The sequence below is a fragment of the Zonotrichia albicollis genome, chromosome 5 (genome assembly GCF_047830755.1).
Source record: "Zonotrichia albicollis isolate bZonAlb1 chromosome 5, bZonAlb1.hap1, whole genome shotgun sequence".
NCBI classification, from domain to species: domain Eukaryota; kingdom Metazoa; phylum Chordata; class Aves; order Passeriformes; family Passerellidae; genus Zonotrichia; species Zonotrichia albicollis.
In genome coordinates this window covers 73,359,174-73,378,922 of record NC_133823.1, presented here as the reverse complement: position 1 = coordinate 73,378,922, position 19,749 = coordinate 73,359,174, and the positions used below count along the sequence as shown (strand labels likewise).

At 45.3% G+C, this 19,749-nt stretch overlaps 1 protein-coding gene across 1 annotated transcript in view; it reads left to right on the top strand.

Moving 5' to 3' along the window:
- ADAMTS3 (ADAM metallopeptidase with thrombospondin type 1 motif 3) overlaps window positions 1–19,749 on the top strand; it is a 55,317-nt gene that overhangs the window by 12,698 nt on the left and 22,870 nt on the right. Inside the window, exon 4 of the mRNA XM_074542098.1 lies at window positions 7,273–7,429. Within this exon, the coding sequence (XP_074398199.1) occupies window positions 7,273–7,429 (157 nt within the window). The remainder of the gene's footprint in view (window positions 1–7,272; window positions 7,430–19,749) is intronic.

Sequence of the window (19,749 nt, the reverse complement as noted above, 5' to 3'; positions counted from 1 at the left end):
ACAAAACACTGCTTTTAGGGCACTTGGGCAAACAATTTCCTTTCTGGATTTTTCCCTCTTTGTTTCTGAAACAGCAGACGCTTCTTAAATGTTTTCATTCCTGGAGGCTCACAGCTGACAGTTTATAAAATAGCAGAAGCTTATTAAAATGACTAAGTACAGCCCTTTTTCATGGTGTCAGTAACAAATCCCAGACTGTATAACCTGTGTGGACCCTCAGTAACACACCCACAGTGCATGAATTGGGCTCTCATCCCTCATGTCCTGCCTCCACATGTCACCCGTGGCAAAGTGTGTGTCCCAGGAAGAGACAGTAAACAGATACTGAAATGTCCAGGGTTATCAACATTCAATCCTTGTAGCCTCTCTCCAGTTCTCACTGATGGTGGAGTGAATCTGGTGATTTGATGGTGGTGCTGAATTTGTGCCTGCATTTGGTAGGTGGAGGTACAGGAGCCATATTCGGCAATGGCTTTTTGGTGGTCCGTGTTTATCCAGTGTTGGAGGTACTTGGATCTGCAATTTAACCTGCAGGGCACATGGTCTGATGGCTGCAAAGGGGCAGTAGGCAGGACTGGAGAGAAAATGCGGTGCCAGGTCATTGAGGAAAAAGAGTTGCTCTGCTCTTTCCTGTTCTTAGTTTTCTCTCAGGGTCATGTTGCAGCTCCGAACATTTTGCTCCCATCCAGGCTTTGAAAGGGTCATGGAAAGAAAAGTCACTTGGTTCCATCTCTGGCCCCTGTGTTTCAGCAGGAGCTTCTTGAAATGATGGATAAAGTGCAGCACTATTGTTCCCCTTAAACCAATCTTTGCTTTCACTTCTGTTTTAATAGATACTTAGTTTTCATTGAGTGCTTCTGCTGCTTGGCTGAGAACGTCAGTAAATTGCAGCCATGCAACACTAAATCAGCTTCCCTACCTCATAAAAATCCCTTTGTCATTGCCTTTCTTGGTTTATGTGTAACCAAAGGTGGAAAACTACTTCTCCTTTTCCTTTGAGAGATTTTACCATAGTTTGGGTTTTTTTTCCTTTGTGCAAGGATGTAGAACCAATCTAAAGCAAGTTTGATGGGAGCATTCCTAGCTTTGGTGCTTCCTAGCTTTTGATCCCCAGAGTATTTCTGTGCTCCTCTGACCTCTCTCTGAGGAGATGATTCCTCTCCTGCATAGTTTGGGCTGAGTTTTCTGATGCCTTGGAAGGGTGGTGATGCTGCAGCCTCACTCTTGACTGTTGTGCACAGGCAGCAGATAAATCAGTATTTATTTTGTGTGCCACAGTAGAAATGGTGTTGCTGACATCCACATCATGGGATCTTCACATTTTGTTGGCATTATTTATTTGCTTTATACTTTTGGAGTATTCAGCACTTGAAGCTCTCATTTCCCCTTCTCTGAAGACGATAAGATGTCCTCACTTTTTGTTTTCCTTTCCACGTTTTAGAGGAATCTATGACTGGTGGCATCCCATGACTTCTGGGTTTGGGAAAACACCAGGTTTACTGCAGAACTGGCAGCGTCTGCTGTGTCCTGTACCATTCCTCCACGAAATAGCTCCCAGCAGAGATCTGCTGTAGCTGACACAAAGACAAAACCTGTGCTCGGTAAATGTTTCTACAGAGATTTGCTGAGACCGGGGATGTGCCTGACTGCTCTGAGCGTGTTCCATGCATACTTTTCCCTCTTGAATAGCTGATATTTCAAACCCACAGTTCCTTCTTTAAGGACAAAGCCTGTGGCCTGCCAGCTCTGTGCGGCAGTTTGCTGTTAAAATGAATCCCAGTAGGTTTTCCAAGAAGAAAAAGGAGAGACATATTTTTCCACGTAAAATCAAAGTTTGTTTTTCTCTCTGTGCTTTCGTATAACTCTTAAGGGTTTCCATTGAGTTTTCTTCGATTTTCTGAAAGGGGGAAAAAGAAAACCCAGAATTTGGATCAAAACCAAGCATGAGAAATTTCTGCATAAAGGAATTTTCTTATGGATGTGTATAGAGGAGACTAAAAAACTTAATTCCAGTCCAGTGCAGTGACCCAGTAAATGCTGACATTTTCTTTTCTTCTGTGTAAATTCAACAGGAATTTGGTTAATTTGATGGCTCTTCCACATGCCTTTTGCTCCTTAAAGTGGTATCAATTAGTATGTTGAGAGACTTCAATTCCTGTGGGCAGATGATTTCCAGTATTTTAGTAGGAGCTTGTCTAAGAGCCTTCTTTGTATCTGGAAGAGGATATTAAACATTCCTACCTTTTCATCTGTTTCTGAATCCTCTGAACAAATAAGACTTCTCTTGGCAAAAGATTTTTTTTAAATTTAAAAATCTGGTATTAATGATTGGTCACCCAACTGGTGCTGGGTTAATAATTTAGTTGTCAAGTCCCTGTGCTGCCTGTGTTCAACACTCTTCAAGGATGGAGCCTAAAATGATACAGGAGCTCTTGCTTTAATTCTGAGATGCATGGCCAGGATGAAATATGGCCTAGAACATGGATTTTACATCACACCGATCTTCCAGAGATAGAAAGTGGGCTGTGGAATTTCTGCTTGCTCCTCTGGGAAGCACTCCAAGGGTGCTGGAGCTGGAGGGTTAGTAAAGGGGATGGTTTACCCCAAAACCATGGTGTTTTCCCAAAGCCAGACGCCTCCATGGAGACTGGAGGCCCATCCATGGAGGAGGAGGAGGAAGAGGAATTCCATCTGCAGACCTCCTCTGTAGGCACCCAGCAGCTGGATCAGCAACATCTGTTTCTCCAAGATGTGCACAGTGCTGCAATATTACTTTTTCCCAGCATTCCTCCAATGTGTGGTGTTTTTTCATATGCCGAATATGTCGAGACCGTGAATACTTTAGCATGCAGAAGATGTGGAAGGAGGGCAGTTATGTCCTTTTGCATGTTTTTTCCCTTCCCTGCCACAGGGACCTGCTGGACTGGCGAGCACGGTGGGACCTGGGGTGACAGGACACGGGGGATGGCCTTCAGCTGCCAGAGGCCAGCTTGGATGGGGTGTTGGGAAGGAATCCTTCCTGTGAGGATGGTGAGGCACTGGCATAAACTGAAGAGTGGCATCATGGGCAAACTCAACAAGCTGAGAAGTTTCTAGAGGATTTTTGGAAAGAAACCCAGAGAATCAGTTGATTCTTGCCAAAATGCGGAACCCGTGCAGCATGGGAAATAATATCCACCCAAGGAACTGAAGGGGTAACCCTGGAGCTACAAAAACTTAGAATCAGTGTCCACCCACTGTGGCTCAGTTCTGGGGGAGGCTGGCAGGGGGAAATGTGCTGCAGGCAAAGCATACTTGTTTGCTTTTATTTTTCTTCCAATAAATCAAGCAGTGTTGGGTGCAGCTCCAAAAGCTTTTTGCCTTTGGGTGGAAAGGGGAGCAGCAGGTAGGTGTGACGCAGGTTTTGCACAGTCACCCAACTGAACCCACCTTAAGCCAACAGAGAGGTGAAAGGTAGCAGTGTTTTGGGGCTGAATCGCTGTTTTCAGACCAGGCAGCACCTCTCTCATAAAAGCATGTCTCTATCCACTCGTGAAGAAGCTGAGACTGCAGGGCTGTCTCCAGAAGCTGCCCCCTCCCCTTGCAGGTCCCAGGTGTTTGTCTTGGCAGGAGGCAGTGTCTGCTGGGCCGGGGCTGGGATGTTAAACTGCGGGAACACAGAGCTCTTGGTGCCTTTCAATAGGGCTTCTATTCAGGTAGGGGCAGGACAGAGCTGTCGGGCACCTGTGATTGTCCAGCGGGAAAAAAGGAGGGATGAGGAGTGGGGGAGAACCCTGGCAATGTTTTCCAGTTCCATCAATAGAATGGTGAGAAGAAAGTGTTTTCTGGGTTGGTTTGACTGCTGAGTCCTTTGCTGCAGTCCAAGCATTGGTGGGTGGAGAAATCAAGGATGATACTGGCTGAAACGGTGTGGGATGGCACAAGGAACCTCCTGAACTGAACTTCCCACAGGTGGAGAGCCTTGTAAGAGATTTTACTGCAAGCTGATTGATCCATGTGTGGCCCAAAGTGAGAATTTATCCAGGTATCCTGATTCTGATACTTGGGATAGTTCTCACTTCCCATATATATTCCAGATACGTATTTCTGCACTCAATTTTTAAGGTATATGGAGTGATTGATTCCTTTAGTTTCCATAGAATGGAAATTGAATTTCAGTGGCCTTAAGCTGAAGGATGAAAGGTGTGGATTGGGTATTAGGAAGAAAATGTTCCCTGTGAGTGTGTGAGGCCCTGGCACAGGGTGCCCACAGGAGCTGTGGCTGCCCCTGGATCCCTGCAAGTGTTTGAGGTCAGGTTGGACGGGCCTTGGAGCCACTCGGTCTAGTGGAAAGTGTCCCTGCCCATGGCAGGGGGTGAAACAAGTTGGTCTTTAAGGTCCCTGCTGACCCAAACCAGTCCATAATTCCATGATTCTGTGTGGGAAAGAAGGGGAGTCCATTTTGGATGCTTGGAGGAGATGAAGGTGGAAGCTGAAACCAGACCATGAGAGACTCCCTCTTTATTGGACAGACCAAACCTCTGTTGGTCTTCATGAGAGTGAGGGACACTCAGCCTCTCTTGGTCAAATAAAGGCTTCTGCTGCCCTTGTTTTGAAGAATGGAAAGGGGGAGATAAAACATTTGGAGAAATCTCAATGCTTTGAAATTCTTGATGTGCAGATCCTGTCTGCTTGCCTGTGTTGGTGCAGGTGTTGGACTTGTTCTTTGAAGCAAGCAGGTTCATCCTCATGAGCAGAGTCTCTCCTATAAAACAGGACTCAGGTAGTTCTCCCTTTTCCCACTGAATTTTTAGTGTCCTTGGATTGGACAGTAACTGCCTGGCTCTTTGACACAAGCCTGCTTCGCTCTGCTGGGAGCTGTGATCTTCTCATGCTTCCCTTTGAGGCAGAGTCCAACAGCACAGCCCATATTTGCCCCTGTGCGTGACTGAGGGCGTCAAAGGTGGAACCACCTTCTGCAGGGGAAGGGGATTTCGGCATCTTTAGATCCCTGTGTTCATTCACGATATTTTTCTTGCTTGTTTCTTACTAAGGATGACTATTTCATGTAGCCTCCTGCTGCTGAGCAAGCTCCAACCTGCTTATTAATCTTCTTCCACTTATTGACAGCCTGCTGTGTTTGGAGATGAATGTAGAGCTTTGAACATAATGTTAAGTTTCAATTTTTTAAGCTTATATCTCCCCTTGGAGATATAAGCCTAAAAAATTGAAACTTAACATGACATTAAGTTTCATTTCAGCTCTTCCCAGTGAAGACCCAGCACGTGGTGTTTTCAGATTGCTGTGTATGACAGAGGGATGTGCAGATCCTGGGACAGAGAGAGAATGTGTGTAATACAAATGAGAGTTCTCATGTGGAGAGATGCAGGGAAGCTCTGTGCATCTTGAATTCCCATATTGTGTTGCTGGGTTGCTTAAAGCAGCTTTACAGATCTGTTCTCCCCCTGATCAGAGCAGGTTTAGGAGAAATAGCTGCTAATTAACGCCTCAGTTCCCCAGGGTGTCACATCAGTGTTTGAAAAACTCTTTCTTTGCTGTACAAAGGCATTAAGGACAGTTTGAAAACATAATTTATAACGTTTTCTTCTTTCTGAGAGATTTTGTGTTTTGCAAAGTGTTCCCAGTGCAGATACCAGCAGAGTTTGGCATGGAGACTGGGAGCAGAAGGTGAGAGCATCCTCTGGTCTTGTGGTGTTGGCCATGGGATGGCAGGATGGGTTTAACAACCCAAAGCCTTTCCTGCTCTCTGGTGATCACTTTTAGAAGCCCCTGATAATGGATCAGTGTGGCTGCTGAGCAAACTTCCTGACATTTTGAGGGTGGCCTTTCCAAAGCTGGCCTGGCAATTCACTGCCTCACCCACGCTGCAAACCGCTAGGAAAGGGGGCATTTGACTTCCTAAAATACTTTTGGAAATCCCACCCATAATGTTTAATACTGAAGGTAAATGTGGCCATTAATGGGCACTTCACAGCTCCCCGTTGTGCTCTCTGAATGAAGGGCTCTTTCCTCTTTCCCTACAAACACCCCATGCATATTTATAGGGAATCATGTTCCCCCTTAAATACTGTTGATTTTGGCTCAGGAAGTGATTCCTTAGTTTAACCTGCCCTTGTAGGTTATTTTCTCAAGGCTTTATATTGTTTCTTATTCCCTTATGCTTGTCTGCATCTTTTACATTTTGGAAGGAAAAAAAAAAAGCCTTTTCCAGATTTTGCTTCTTCCATGGACTGCCCAGTAAAGGATAGAAGGTTTGGTGTCTCTGGGAAGCCCTCCTAGGTGGGCTGCCTGGGCCAGACTGGGTTTGGCCTTGCTCCCATGGACCTTTTATTATGAACTCCAGCAGCCCTTGCTCTTGCATCTCTCTCACTGCACAGAATACCCTCTGTTCACTCTGCACCATTTGTTCTGGATTGAGGGAGATGGGAAGAACTGCAGGGATGAAAGGAATTAATGCTCAGAAGTCATTTAGACAGCTGCAGCTACTGGGGAGCCGAGTAGATGCAGATGGGTGCAGATGGGACCTAGGGCAGGTTTCTTCTTGATTCTCCCTTGGGAGAAGCGAGTTTGTAGGAAAGCCAAGGGGTCAGTCTAATTCCCTGAGCCTCAGGGCTGAGGTGATGCTGGGAACACACAGGTTTATTCCAGCCACTATGCCCCAAAGGCTGCTTTTGGATTTTGGTGGTCCTGTTGTCTTCCCTCTTTCACAGGATCTTGAAGACAGCTCTGGAGAACTCCACAGCAGCGCAGATTCCAACCTGCCTCCTTCAGTGGATGGAAATTTTGAATGTCATTAATTTGGAAGAAAAAAGTAGTAAAATTAATAGCATTCCAAGATTGGAGACTGCTTTCCTGGATTGCTCCATCAATGTGCTTTTGTGGGAAAAAAAATAAATTTCCACTACATACTTTTCTCTTGAAAATCCACCACAGCCTTTTCTCCAAGGGAGCCTTGAAAAATACGTGCTCCGAGCACCTCCCTGGCCATCTCTCTGGCTGGGGGGAGGAAGCACTGGGCTGGCACTGCAGTTTACAGGCAGGATTCACTTGGAAATGCACAGCCTGCTTCTGCCCCTTCGTCTCCATTCATTTGGATAACTTCTTGTTCTTTTTGTTGGTGAATTTTTTTTTTTTGGAAGGGAAAGAAATGTATGGGTTACAGTGGTATTGCAAGCATTTTATGCTTTGTACCTCTTGGTGCTTGTTTTAGAGCCTGGGTCTTCAGGCTTCTATGAAATGGCATATAGACATGTTTTCTCTCTTCCTTACCAGGCTGGAATGATCAGAACTGATGAGGATGAGTACTTCATTGAGCCTTTGGAGAGAGGAAAGCAGATGGAGGAGGAGAAGGGCAGAATCCACATGGTGTACAGGCGCTCGGCGGTGGCGCAGCATCCTCCCGACGCGCTCCCCGATGTGCACACAGGAGGTACAGTACCCCAAGGGGCTGCTTGCAGGGCTCTTCCAGGTGACTCCAGCCCATGGAAGCTTTTGGAGGAGGCTGTACAACTCCTGTTTAAAGTTTGGGTCCTGTTTCTTTCTGAGTTATGCAAAATTGTGCCAATTGTATTGTTTTCCTCCTGCTGGTTGCTGTGAAAGTGCTCTGAAGGCAGTTGTGTTGATCGGATATATTTTGTCACATCCAAGAATTCCCCTCTGCCTTGAAGATGATGTGGTTGGTCCATCTGAGAATAGTTACTGTGTCTGAGAATAATTATCATTGTGTAGTTTAATCCATTTGCTTGTGTGTCTTTTTAATGTTACACAAATCCTCATAAGCCAAGGCACTGTATATTGAAGGTTGAGGCTTTTGAGGCTCAGGGTGAAAGACCAGCTCTGCACCCATCAGTGCTCTGGCTTTATTTGAGTATCATCCAGCTTCTCACAATCTCACTGTGTTTATGTTGTGTTCACATGTTGTTGAAACTGCAAAGGGTTTGGGAAATAAAAGAAGTATTAACAATGTACAGAACTACAGGTGCTTGGCTTTTGGTACCCTAGCAAGGCCATTCCAGTTTAGCTCATGAATCTGTGGGGAGGTTTAGCCTGGAGAAGAGGAGGTTCAGGGAGACCTTCTCAGAAAGGAGGTCAAAACTCCCTGAATGGAGGTTCAATCTCTTCTCCCAGGTAAAGAGTGACAGGTCAAGAGGATGTGGCCACACATTGCACCAGGGCAGGTTTAGATTGGATATTAGGAAATATTTCTTCATAGAAAGGCTTGTCAAGCCTTGGCACAGGCTGCTGAGGGCTGTGGAGGAGTCACCATCCCTGGAAGGATTGAAAAGTCACGTAGATGTGGCAGCTGGGGACATGTGTTAGTATAGCCTTGGCAGTGCTAGGGGAACAGCTGAGCTCGGTCTTGGAGGGCTTTTCCAGCCTGAAGCTTCCTGAAGGTTACAGCAAGATGCCCAAGCCTGTGGAACCTGAGGAAATGTTTGCAGTGGTTGAGTTGTCTGGTTGGTATGAGCTGCACATGAAAATGTTCCTCTTTCTTCTCTGTCCTCACTCCTCCAGCAGTGTGCTTGGGCTGGAGGCAGCCATGCAGAGAACGCCCTGCTCACGCTTTGGGAGCTCAGCCAGCACACACAGGAGGCCACATTTGCACTGACACATGACTCACCAAAACAGCCATTAAAATACAAAAGTACTAAAAATTGTTGCTGTCAATGAAGTCATCACAGAACTGGAAGCAGTGTGACAGCCTTTCTCAGCAGTGACATGGGACATGCTGTATCATGTTTTCCCTACAAGTCACTTTTCTGGGAGGGAAGCTTCCAGCTCTAGCTGTGTGGAAGGAGCCTGCAGTCTGACAGGCCATCTGGTATTCCTGCAGGATTTACAGCATTTGGGGGTTGGTTGGACATTGCTCAAACAGTTGGACAGAATGAGTGTAGGAGTTGGAAGTCGAGCAGTGATCCCAGGGCTGAGGAGCATGGATGGGTTCCTACCTGGTGCTCTCATGGAAGTCAGCACACTCCCCACTTCGCTTTCCCTGTTTCTTTTAGGGCTGTCCCTTTGATGAAGCTCCCCTGAGCTGTCTTAGGTGGGAACCAGAAATGTGGGGCGTTCTGGGGAAGATGTTGGGATGCCTCAAGCTGCTGGATAGTGTGGGTTCAGCCTTCCCACCCTGGAGCAGCACCCTGTGCTGATTTCTGTTGATGGTATCCATGGCTCTGGACAGCCTCTTGAGGGAATGACAGTGGAAATTTGCATGGATTGTTTTCATAATTTGCTTTGTGTGGAGACTGATTTCTTTAGAAGCCTTACATGATACATTCAAGAAATCAGATTGGAAATCCTGCCCCATTCCTTTGGGAAATTTTTGTTTGTGTGTGTGCACAACCAGTTTAGGCCCCTTGAAGTTAGTTAGTTCATTAGTTATTGCCTTTTTATACCTCTGTCTTTTCAGTCATTTTGATGTGAGTAGGATCGCTTGCATATAAATGGACCTGAATATTAGGGGTTTGTTTTGATACCAGGCAATTGTAGATAGTTTTATATCTTCTGTGCTTAGAAAATGCCTCTGCTCTCACTCAGTGGTATCAGGGAAATGTGGATAATTTTCCATATTTTGACAGACTGTTGGCAGGATTGACTATTTCTATGTCATGGGTAATCTGTCTGCTGATTCAGAGGGTCTTGTTTGACTGTATTCCTTGGAATCTGATCTTCCTTCTGCTAGGCAAGGCAGTGCAGGGAAGCAGTAGATCTTGACCACCAAATACTAAAATAATTTCATTAACCCCAAATCCTCCTCAGACTCTGTGGTGTCCATTGGACAGGGTATTTGCTGGTTGGAAGTGCTGGGCTCAGGTTAGTTCCCCTGGACAAAGGAAGCTCTTCCTCTTCTGTGGGGAGGAAGGCAAGGCCTCCCATGGGAAATCCCAGCTATTGAAAAAATACCTAAATGCAGTGGGATGTGACGCTGGCTGTTTGTTTTTAAGCATCTGGGATGAGCACCTGGTCTGGGAATCATATGCCACAGCAGGACAGTGTCCAGAGGTCTCCCTGGGTGTAAATGCACATGACAGGCTCCTGCCAGCTTGTCCATGTCAGGTTGTCCTGGGATGACATTTGTAAGCTCCACTTCCCCAGTCGCTTAAGCCTTGATCCTAAAGACACTGAACATCTGCGCTTCTCGTTGGGCTGAGTACTGCAGGTAGTCAGCAGTCATGTTGTGTTACTCCCCTGTAGTGTTTCTTAAATCAAAGCTAGACTTGGTTTTATTTAAAAATCATTTTCCTTTGTCCTTAAGGGCAAAAAGGAGCAAAGGCCAAGTCTCCATGTTGGGGGTGGAGGGTCTGAGGGACAGAGAGCCAATGAGCTGTGCAGACAGAGCTGAAAGAAACAGAGCTGTGTATGAGGCTCTCATGTTAAAACATGATTTAAATAAATCCTTACCAGTTTCTCACCAAAGCAGGCTTTTACTCAGGAATGGAAGGAAATGCTCTCAGAGCAAGCCTGTGGTTGGGAGGTTTTGGAAGTATAACAATGATATTACTCTGGGTAGGATGAAAAGAAGCTGCTGTTAATAAGCTGAGAAGCATCACTGAAATGTGTGATCATTAACCTTATTACTTGAAAGCACTCAAGATGCAGCAGAAACAGGCAGAGAACTTGTAGAATTTACAATCAAATTTGCACCTAGGAGTTGTACTGAATTTGGCTCAGTAGTGTGATAAAATAAAACCCAAGCTGTGTTTCAGAAACAAAAAAGCCTGATCCAAGTCCGATGGAGTCAGTGGGAGCACTCAAACTGACAGCAGTGGGATGATGAGGCAGGGTTTGGATCACATGCTGCTAGAGCTGATAACTGAGTATTGAATTTATCTTTGCTCCTGTTTGTTCACTTATCATTTTTTCTGTGCACTTCTGTGTGGTAGAATGATGACACCCAGCCCTGAGCTGAACGGTTCCACAGTGTGGTAATGTACTCGGAGCTTTCCTCTTTCATCCTCCTCTTCACACCATAGTATTTCTTAAATGACAACCTATTCACCCAGCAAGCACTTGAGATGAAAGTATTTTTGTAATTACTTCCTAACAGTGGGAAACAAGGAGTAGGAGCCTTTATCTCCCAGCTTCCTTTCAGAATTTTCATTTTCCCCAAAGCACCAAAGTGCCTGTGTGTCTGATGGGGTTGCCATGGCGCTGGCGTCAAGTGTCTTTGTCCCAGGTGGGAAACATGTAGGAGGAAGAAATGATTTGGGAATTGCTCCTGGTTGCCTGGGAATGAAACCCTGGAATAGAAGGTAGAAGGGTGGGAAGGCTCTTGCCTGCTTGGGAGAGCTCCCTGTGCACTTCCCCAGCACTGCAGTGGTTCTCAGGGACACTGGTGTGCCGGAGGGTGTCTGAGCTCTTTCTCAGCACAATTTCTCATGACCTGTGTTCTGGTGGAGGATATTTTTGATGCTGCACAGCCCACCACACAAGTTTGTGCATCAGAACAATGGGGAAGATGGAAATGATTTCTGTGTAGACTCATTACAGCAGGTTGTGTAACATCCTCTGTTCAGTATGGACATTCTTGTATAAATACAGCATCCCAGCGTGGTCTGGGTTGGAAGGGACCTTAAGGACCATCTTGCTCCACCCCCTGCCATGGGCAGGGACCCCTTCCACTATCCCAGCCTGCTTCAAGGCCCATCCAGCCTGGCCTTGGACACTTGCAGAGATGGGACACCTTCTTTGGGCAGCCTCTGCCAGGGCCTCACAACCCTCAGAGGGAACAATTTCTCCCTAATGTGAGGCCAAAAGTCTCTCTCCTGCTATCTGGTAGTCCCCCAAGAAAGGGCCACCAATAACTTGTATTGATGGCAATAACCTGCATTGTCTGAGGACATCCTGTTCTTTGTCCAGCACTAATGGAGTTTTGCTTTTAATTCAGTCTTCTTCTCTTACATTGAAACTGGAGTGGATTCTTGGAAGTTCTTCACTGAATGTAGTTTTGCTTAAGGAAATGGTAATCAAATGGAATAGGAAAAGCACATTATGGTGTAAAAGAAAAGGAGTGTTGGTGATGGGTAGATAGGAAGCAAGGGGAAACACAGACTTTATAGTGAGGAAAAGCTTCCTTTTTTTTTTTAAGAAAGAAAAGCTTGAGCAGGAGTGGATTCGAAGGTGCTGTGAAGTGACTGGTGTGCTCTGTCTGTGTCGGGGAGGTTGTGCCTGATGATGAGAGCAGGAACATCCATCTGCTTAAGTCGTCTTCTGTTCTTGGCAATAACAAAGGAAAATGATTTTTAAATAAAACCAAGAATAAAGGCTTCATTCCAACTGCAGGCACCCAGCGCCAGAGCAGTAAAACACACAGAAAAATCTGTATGAAGGGAAAATTGAAAAAATGGAGACAGGTCAGTACATTCAGCTTGCAGCCATCCCAAGGCTTGTACCCTTTTCCAACAAAAACTCCCTGTGCCCCCAAATTGCATGGGAGGAAGAAGACTTTCAATAAACAGTGGTGCTGACAGAGAGGAGAGGGTTTTAAATAATGTGTAAGCAGCTGGTCCTGTGCAAAGGAGCCTCTTTGGTTTATAGATGACATTCTCAAGGTAACCTGGGGGAGACATGCCAAGGTGAGGATCACCCTTGGGTGGCCCAGGTAGGACTGAGGTCCCTGGCTCATCTCCACTGCTGGGTTTGATCAGAAGGGTGCACGTGAGATGGTTCAAAGTGCTTTTTATGCACCAGGATATATGTACCAGGATGGCACCCTCTGAGAATATGGGAATGGGAGTCAGAGGAGCTGCCTTAGCAGGGGGAGTTTATGTGAATTAGAGGTCAGAAACTGGAGGAAATGAATCCTCCCACGGTTTGTGGGGGCTGAGGCTTGTTCATGTGTTTCACATGCACATTCTACAAATTTAGGACTGAAGTGAGAGCACTGAGAGACTCTGTTTGATTAGTCTGTGTTCTACAGCAGGCTTTTGATGGGAAAATGAGCTAAAACATAGCAGTTTGTGTCATAACATAAAAGACTGATTTCTGTGCTGTAGGACTCTTGCTGGACTTTCTCCTGAATTTTCTGCAGTTTTCGCATTTTTCCCCACTGTGAGACACCTGGTTTTTAATGGGTTTGATGCTCAGTAAATTTATAGGAAGATCCTAGAAACAGCTTAAGAATCCAAGCTGAGGGCAATTTAATTCATTTCTATCTTTGAAAATACCTGGATGAGATGAGATCTCTGGTTTATGACAGAGAAGGAAAATGCATCTGGTGTGTTTTGAAGGAGCAGTTTGGATGCCATGCTCCTGCTTTGGTGGGGTCCATTTGGGGTTACTGTGGACTAATTCTTGCCGTGCCCCATGTATTGCACCAAGATGTCCCAGAACTTGCTAGCACCCTTCCCTTTACCCCTTCCAAGCATGGTGCAGGTGCTGGATGAACTGATCTGTGTGTGGTGTGTGGGATGGCACAGAGCTGGGCAGCTGGAGCTGACAGGAGCAGGGATGGAAGGACTGACACGAACAGCAGCCTCGTTCTTCACACTGCTCCCAGGGGACTGAGTTTCCTCAGATCCATATCTGGGTTACACAAGTGCAGAAAGCTTTCCAAAATGCAAGAGTAAAACACTGCAGAGTAACAGCATGACCCAGCTGTTGTTTGCTAAGAAAACAGTGTTGTTTTGGTTTTTTATTCCAGAATACCTTGCCTAATCATTCTTTAGAGTATTCCAATAACATGGGACAGGATCAGCCAAATAATTAGGGCTCTGGGGGTTATTAAAAGTCACACAAGTCTGCAGTTAGAGTTGGAAAGGAGGGAACTGATGTCTCAGCGAAGCTGACTTCTCGTGCGTGTTGCTGGAGAGAGGCTGACCTGTGGAACTCTGTGCTGGATTCCACCACATGCCATGTGGTTTGGGAGGAGAACCCAGGCAGGGATGAAGAGCTTAAGTGGCTTGTACTCCAGGAGCAGCCCAGGGAAGCGTTTCATTGCTGTGTCTTCCTTTGTAGCGTTATTAGCAGGGTCTTTCCTGAGCATTCCCTGGAAAAGTCTGAGGACCTCGCCCCAGGAGGCATGGCCTTGTGTCTCCTTTGGCATTTTACCTCTCCACCCAGGTAACAAGCAGCCAGTGACGTGCCTGCAGGGAAGAGATTTGTCCTTCCCCTTGTTCCTGGCAGCAGACTGGGTCTGTCAGGGGGCTGGAAAGGGTGGGATTTTCTTTCTTCTCCCCTAGTCCTGCGCAGGATGCCCAGCAGTGCACCTAGATACCTGGAGAGGGCTGGGTTCAACACTGGCATCCTGCACGGAGGACAGGAGTGCTGGGCTGTGAGTGTGTGTGGAAGTGCACACTTGATTAGCAAGCACTCTGTTTTTGTGTGAAATGACTATCCTGTAGCCATTTTTGAAATAACTATGTTCTGTAATCCTAGAGACATCATTTAATAAATCCACACCACCTGGTTAGTGCAGATTAGAATAAAAACTTCCAAATGCACAGATCCTCTTGTGCAAAATCCGAATAATGCCTAAAACAAATTTTCAACTGCAACGGGGTTAAACACAGTGTTAACTGAGCTTTTTTAGTCTCTGCTGGAAACAGTAACAGGTGATGCAAGGAGTTTTGTGCTTTCTTAATGGAGAGCTCTGCTAATTAGGAGCCAGCCACAAATTAGTGTCCTTTTCTTCTTTTGTTTCTGGATGTAGATTTTCATTTGCCTTTGACTGCCTGTGAATTGATGATGAAGATTCTTTGTGGGCTTTTTTCCCCCCCTTGCTTAGTGCAGAAAGGAAGCTCGGGCCAACCCATGGTCAAACTGAGTTCTGCTCTTCCATGTTTCCTCATGACATGGAGCAGATATCTCAAACTCTACTTAAAAATCATTTGTTGAACGGGAAAAATGCAGCTGCTGCTTCTCGACTGAGAGCAGTTCCAAGTATATCCCTTGCTTTCATTTGATCTGTGGAAAAACCGCTTTGGAAAAGTCCTGAGAAGTACCTCAGAGTGAAAGGGCAACTCAGGGTATACTCAGAGTATACTCTGTGGCTTATGGAGAAACACTAATTAATATCATCACAGATGATGTCACTAGTAGTATCATGGATGTTGTTGATTTTCAGCAAAAGCCCTGTATGCCATAGATCTATGATGGCAGTAAAAATCCAGTTAATAAAATAATTTGCTACCTTATTTATTTACTTTTTGAATGCTCAGTTCTACCGAATAGGCAGTGAGTATCCATAAACTATGTAATTAATTTTTTTATCTGTTTTAATTAGTTTGTCCTAAAGAGTCCTTGAAAATGCACTACCTTATCCCTGGGTTCTGCTCAGGTTCTTCCATAGCCAGCTCCATGTTCTTTTTATTCCTGATCAGAAGTGAATTTGCAAACAGATGAATTTGAGCCTCTGCTTTAGTAGTTTAATGGTATTTTTCAATTTGCTTTTACAGGGTTGATTCTTGATTTATTTCAAGCCCCTTTTCTAAATCAGAGTTTTCCCTGCCAAGAATAAGTAACAATATAGTTTCATTACTTCGAATGCTTCAAAGCTTCCAAGTTTCTGATGCTGAGATTTACTACTAGAAGTAAAAATCAGTCTTCCTTTAGTTAACAGTGTTCTTTAAAAGGGAACACAAAGGAAGATAAATCAATTAAAAGTGTCTGTTCTTTGAGGGCTCAGGCAGCACTGTGCCATGTTGTGGGGGTTGATTAGACACTTGGTTTAACTGGAGGAAGGCTGATGAAGTTCTGACCTGCTCAGATCTGCTTCCTTTGCTCTTTGTCAAACATGCTCTATTATTTTTTTTTTTTTTGCTGGCGAGACAGAATCATCATTCATATTTATTTTTTTGCATCTGAAGTTTGTCAGGCTGCTTGGAAAAATGGGACAATGAAAGCCATCTGGGCATCCCATCCACTTCCATTTGGAAACATCTGCCTCATTACTAGGAACATCTCACCAGCACTGCAGTGAACAGATGTGCTCCCTTTCCATCTCCAGGCTCACTTAGAATTTCTGATAGTGAGAGAAATTCAACAGGCACTCAATCCCAAATGCCTGTTTCTTGACCAGGCCCTCTAATATCCCTTATTTGGGATATTTGTTCCCGTGTAAAGGAGAACCCTGTGGCATTTGAGGGAGGGGGCAATGGGAAAAGGCAGCAATGTCTCCTGCAGGTCATTCCCTGGCTGTGTCTGTGGGGTTTAAGGCTGAGCACTTGTATGCTTGAGCCTTTGCCACGCAGGTTGACTCGCAGCTGTTCATCAGATGTAAGGCTCTGTGGAAATCCAGAGTCCTCTGCCTGAAGCTGCCCTGCCTCCCTTCTTAAAGCCTTAAGGAATTAGAGTTTAAATTTCTTTAAAGGGAGAGAATTCCCTGCATGGAATTCACCATTCCTTTTCTGAACCTCACAGGTGATGGCACAGTGTGCAGGTATGCCAGTATCTCCAGTGGCTCCACACTTTGCAGTCCCTCTGCAGGTTTCCAATGAGAGTGATGAGGCGCTGGCACAGGTAAAAGATAGAATTGTGTCTGCAGTGCCAGGGAAGCTGAGGCAGAAGCTGGAAAGCCAGGGAGAAACTGGAAGGCTGTGCTGCTGGACAGTGAGTTCCCAGGTGCTTTTCTGTGGAAGAGCAGAACTGGACAACCAAGAGCATCTGTGAAACCTTTTAGGTACTTGGGACATAACAAGCTGCTTTCAGCATCTTCTGTGGAGGCTTATGTGGAGTGACAATGATATTTACAATGGAGTGGGATATTCAAAGACACTGCAGGCTATTACCCCTACTAGAAGAGGGTAAGTTGATGCCCACAGTTTGGAAATGGCTGTTCCACAGTGGCAGAGCTTCTATCCAAATCAAACTTCCCGAGTCCCTCGCTAATGGCTCGGGTGTTATTTGTTTTTTCAGGATTTTCAGGGCAGCAGTGTGGTGATCTTTGTGCTCAGCTGGGTTTTTAAAGCTGCTTGTCCCAACCCAAGACTTTGTGCAGATCAGCCTGGGATTTTGGGACACCCCCTTCCTCTGTGCATGTGCTATCTGGGTAGAATGGCCGTGTACATATTTTCACTGTTATCTTGGACACTCTCATGGTCCATGGACTGTTGGGAAATAGCTTGGGCTTGGAGACATTTGTTGCTCTTGGAATGCTGACTTACAGTGCATTCATGGAAAAAAAAGCAGGAGCCCGAGTTCAACAGCATTCAGTGACAGTTTATAGTTGGAGCTTTTCCTTTATATTTATGCCAGTGGAATTTTGAGAAATGGCTGAAATTCCATGTGGCGAGAAAGAGAGGCTTATTATCCGTGACTAACGCTTGGATACACTTTTTAAAATTGGCATTATTTGCTGTTGTGCCACTTCTACTCTTCTGCTCCATTGGTTCATTCTGTTGTCTCCCAGTTTTGAACAAGCTTTCTCTCACCCTGGGCTGCCACTCTCACATCATTCCCACTGCCTTCCTCCTTTGGGAGTTCAGCCTGGGATCAGGGCCGGGCTGAGCTCACCTTTGTGTTCCTTAGGGGTTGAATCCAAGATGAGGGCTCTGCATTTTTGCATGACAGGATTGAAAATAGCACTCTTTCTCACTGCATTTTCTGCAACACAATATTTGACTAAGCATTTCTTCTTTGTAGTTCTAAGACATTAAATTTGTTACTTAGCTGGAGAGATCCTTTGATGTGTCTAAACTGAACACTTGGGCTGTTTTCCTTCCTTTTGCAGAGGAGAACTGTCTCCTGTTTGTCATATTTCTAGTCAGACCCACTGTATATTCAGTGGAAAATTCTTCCTAAATCTTCTCCCCTCTCAGGTTCTTCTCCTTTTTATTATTGTGCTTTTCCTCACTGTCTCTGTTAGCTTTCTACCAGACTGGAGGGCTCATTAAAGCAACACTGTGCAGGAAATGGAGAGAGGTGCAAGAATGGAGCCCTGCTCGCCAGAGAGGGAAAGTTGGCAGCTCTCCTCTGACAGGAAAATTCCTTGGATTTGAGGAGCAGCTTCATTGAGGGAGTGCTACTGAAGGGACATGAAACCCTTGGTCCAGTGTCATTCCACAATTAAATAGCATTTGGATACACACACATTGTGATGAGGTTCCAGCAGTAACCTTCCAATTTATTTGAATTAATTTGTATGTGGGAGTTGGAAATTTATGTTTTGCCTGAGTGTTCTGGAGTGTCAGGAGGGAGAAGGTGGGCTCTGGATAGAAAGAAGTACTAATTCCCTGTGGAAGATGTTTCCAGCAGACCTCACCTCCCGTGGCAGACTGCAGGGATGAACCTTGCTGAAAAACTCCTTCTCCTTAGTCACAGCTTTTTCAAGAGAAGTAGTCCTTGAAAGAATGGTCTTTCAGGTCAGAACAGGAGAATTTATGATTCTGACTCTGTGCTATTTTGGACGAGATGGGGATGGGGAAAAGGAGAGGGGAATGATCAAAATATCCTGTGTGGAAACAGTGCGAGTTAGATTCATAACACATCTGTGCGAGGTGCAGGCGAGGCTGGCACGCTCGGAGGAATTTGGTGAGGTGGAAAGGAAAAAAAAGTGCTTCGTTGTGTAAGAGTCTATATGAAAAAAGGAAAGTATAAAGGGGGGTGGATCCATAATGAAAAAAATCTGTGTTGGTTTCTGAGGGCCGGCATTTGGGCCTTGCAGAAAGCTCTTTCCCCCAAAGAATGACTGCAGGAAAGTGGAGATGGGACCCTCTTGTTTGCAGACCAGTGCTGTGGTGTGGCAGTGAAAATCAACCCTCCCGAGCTGCCTCTTTGCTGGGTTTTTTCCCTAAAAATAGTGAGATGTCAGTATGTCTAATGTCAGGCTGTGTGGTTTTTGTAAGTGTATCACACTTACTCCATGTAATTATAGGCAGAGCTGTGGGTAGATGAGGTTCTGCTTTGTAAGGAATTGTGAGAATTGAGAGCTGGCTTTTACTTCAGGGCTATTCTCTCCCTGTCAGCCCTTCCAGTTTTAAAATCCTCCCTTCTAGAAAATGCTTGCCTGGGAGAGAGCAGAGGCTTTGACTGCCTTTCTGTGATTTCTCATAATCTGCCTGTGTGTCACTGAATATTATTTTTCAACAAAGAATGAGAATTTATTGACCCAGCACAGCTAGCTGGAATATGTTTATGATCACTCCATGTATGTTTTTATTCCTCCAAAAAAAAATTACTCCTTAATCATTAATTCAGTCAGTTCTTGTGTGCAAGTTAATTAAAAAATTAAGGATTTCAGCTGGAGTAGGGTTAATGGGCAAATTAAACTCTGCAAACACACTCAGTTATTCCTTTTATGTGAGTGATTACTGTGAATTCCATTCTCCTGTCTCCTTGAAACACTGGTGTCAGCAGAAGCCATGGGATAGCTGAGTCTTGCCTGTGGTGTTCACATCCTTGGTTCCCTCCTGTGCCAGTGGCCGTGCCAGGGAATCACACCGAGGGTGCTGAACAATAATTTTGCCTTCTAGACCCATTCATTCTGTTTAGAATGGAACCAGGCCCAGCTGTTCTTCCTGTCCTGTGTCTTCTGTGAACCTTCTGTGAGAGGGGGAAAGAAGTGGCTTAAGGCCCAGGAAATTCAGAAATCTCCTTTGATTTCTTTATGTGCAATGCTCCTGGCTTTGGCACTTGGACAGAACTTCATCTCTTCCCTCCTCCATTTCTCATTTGGCTTTTTAGACTTCAGGTGTTGGGTGGTTGGACTTGAGACTCTTAAAGCTCCTTTCCAACCGTAACAATTCCATGATGCTGTTTTATTGTAACAGGTGACATGTTCACTCCAGCCAGTGACCTCTAGATGGATTATCC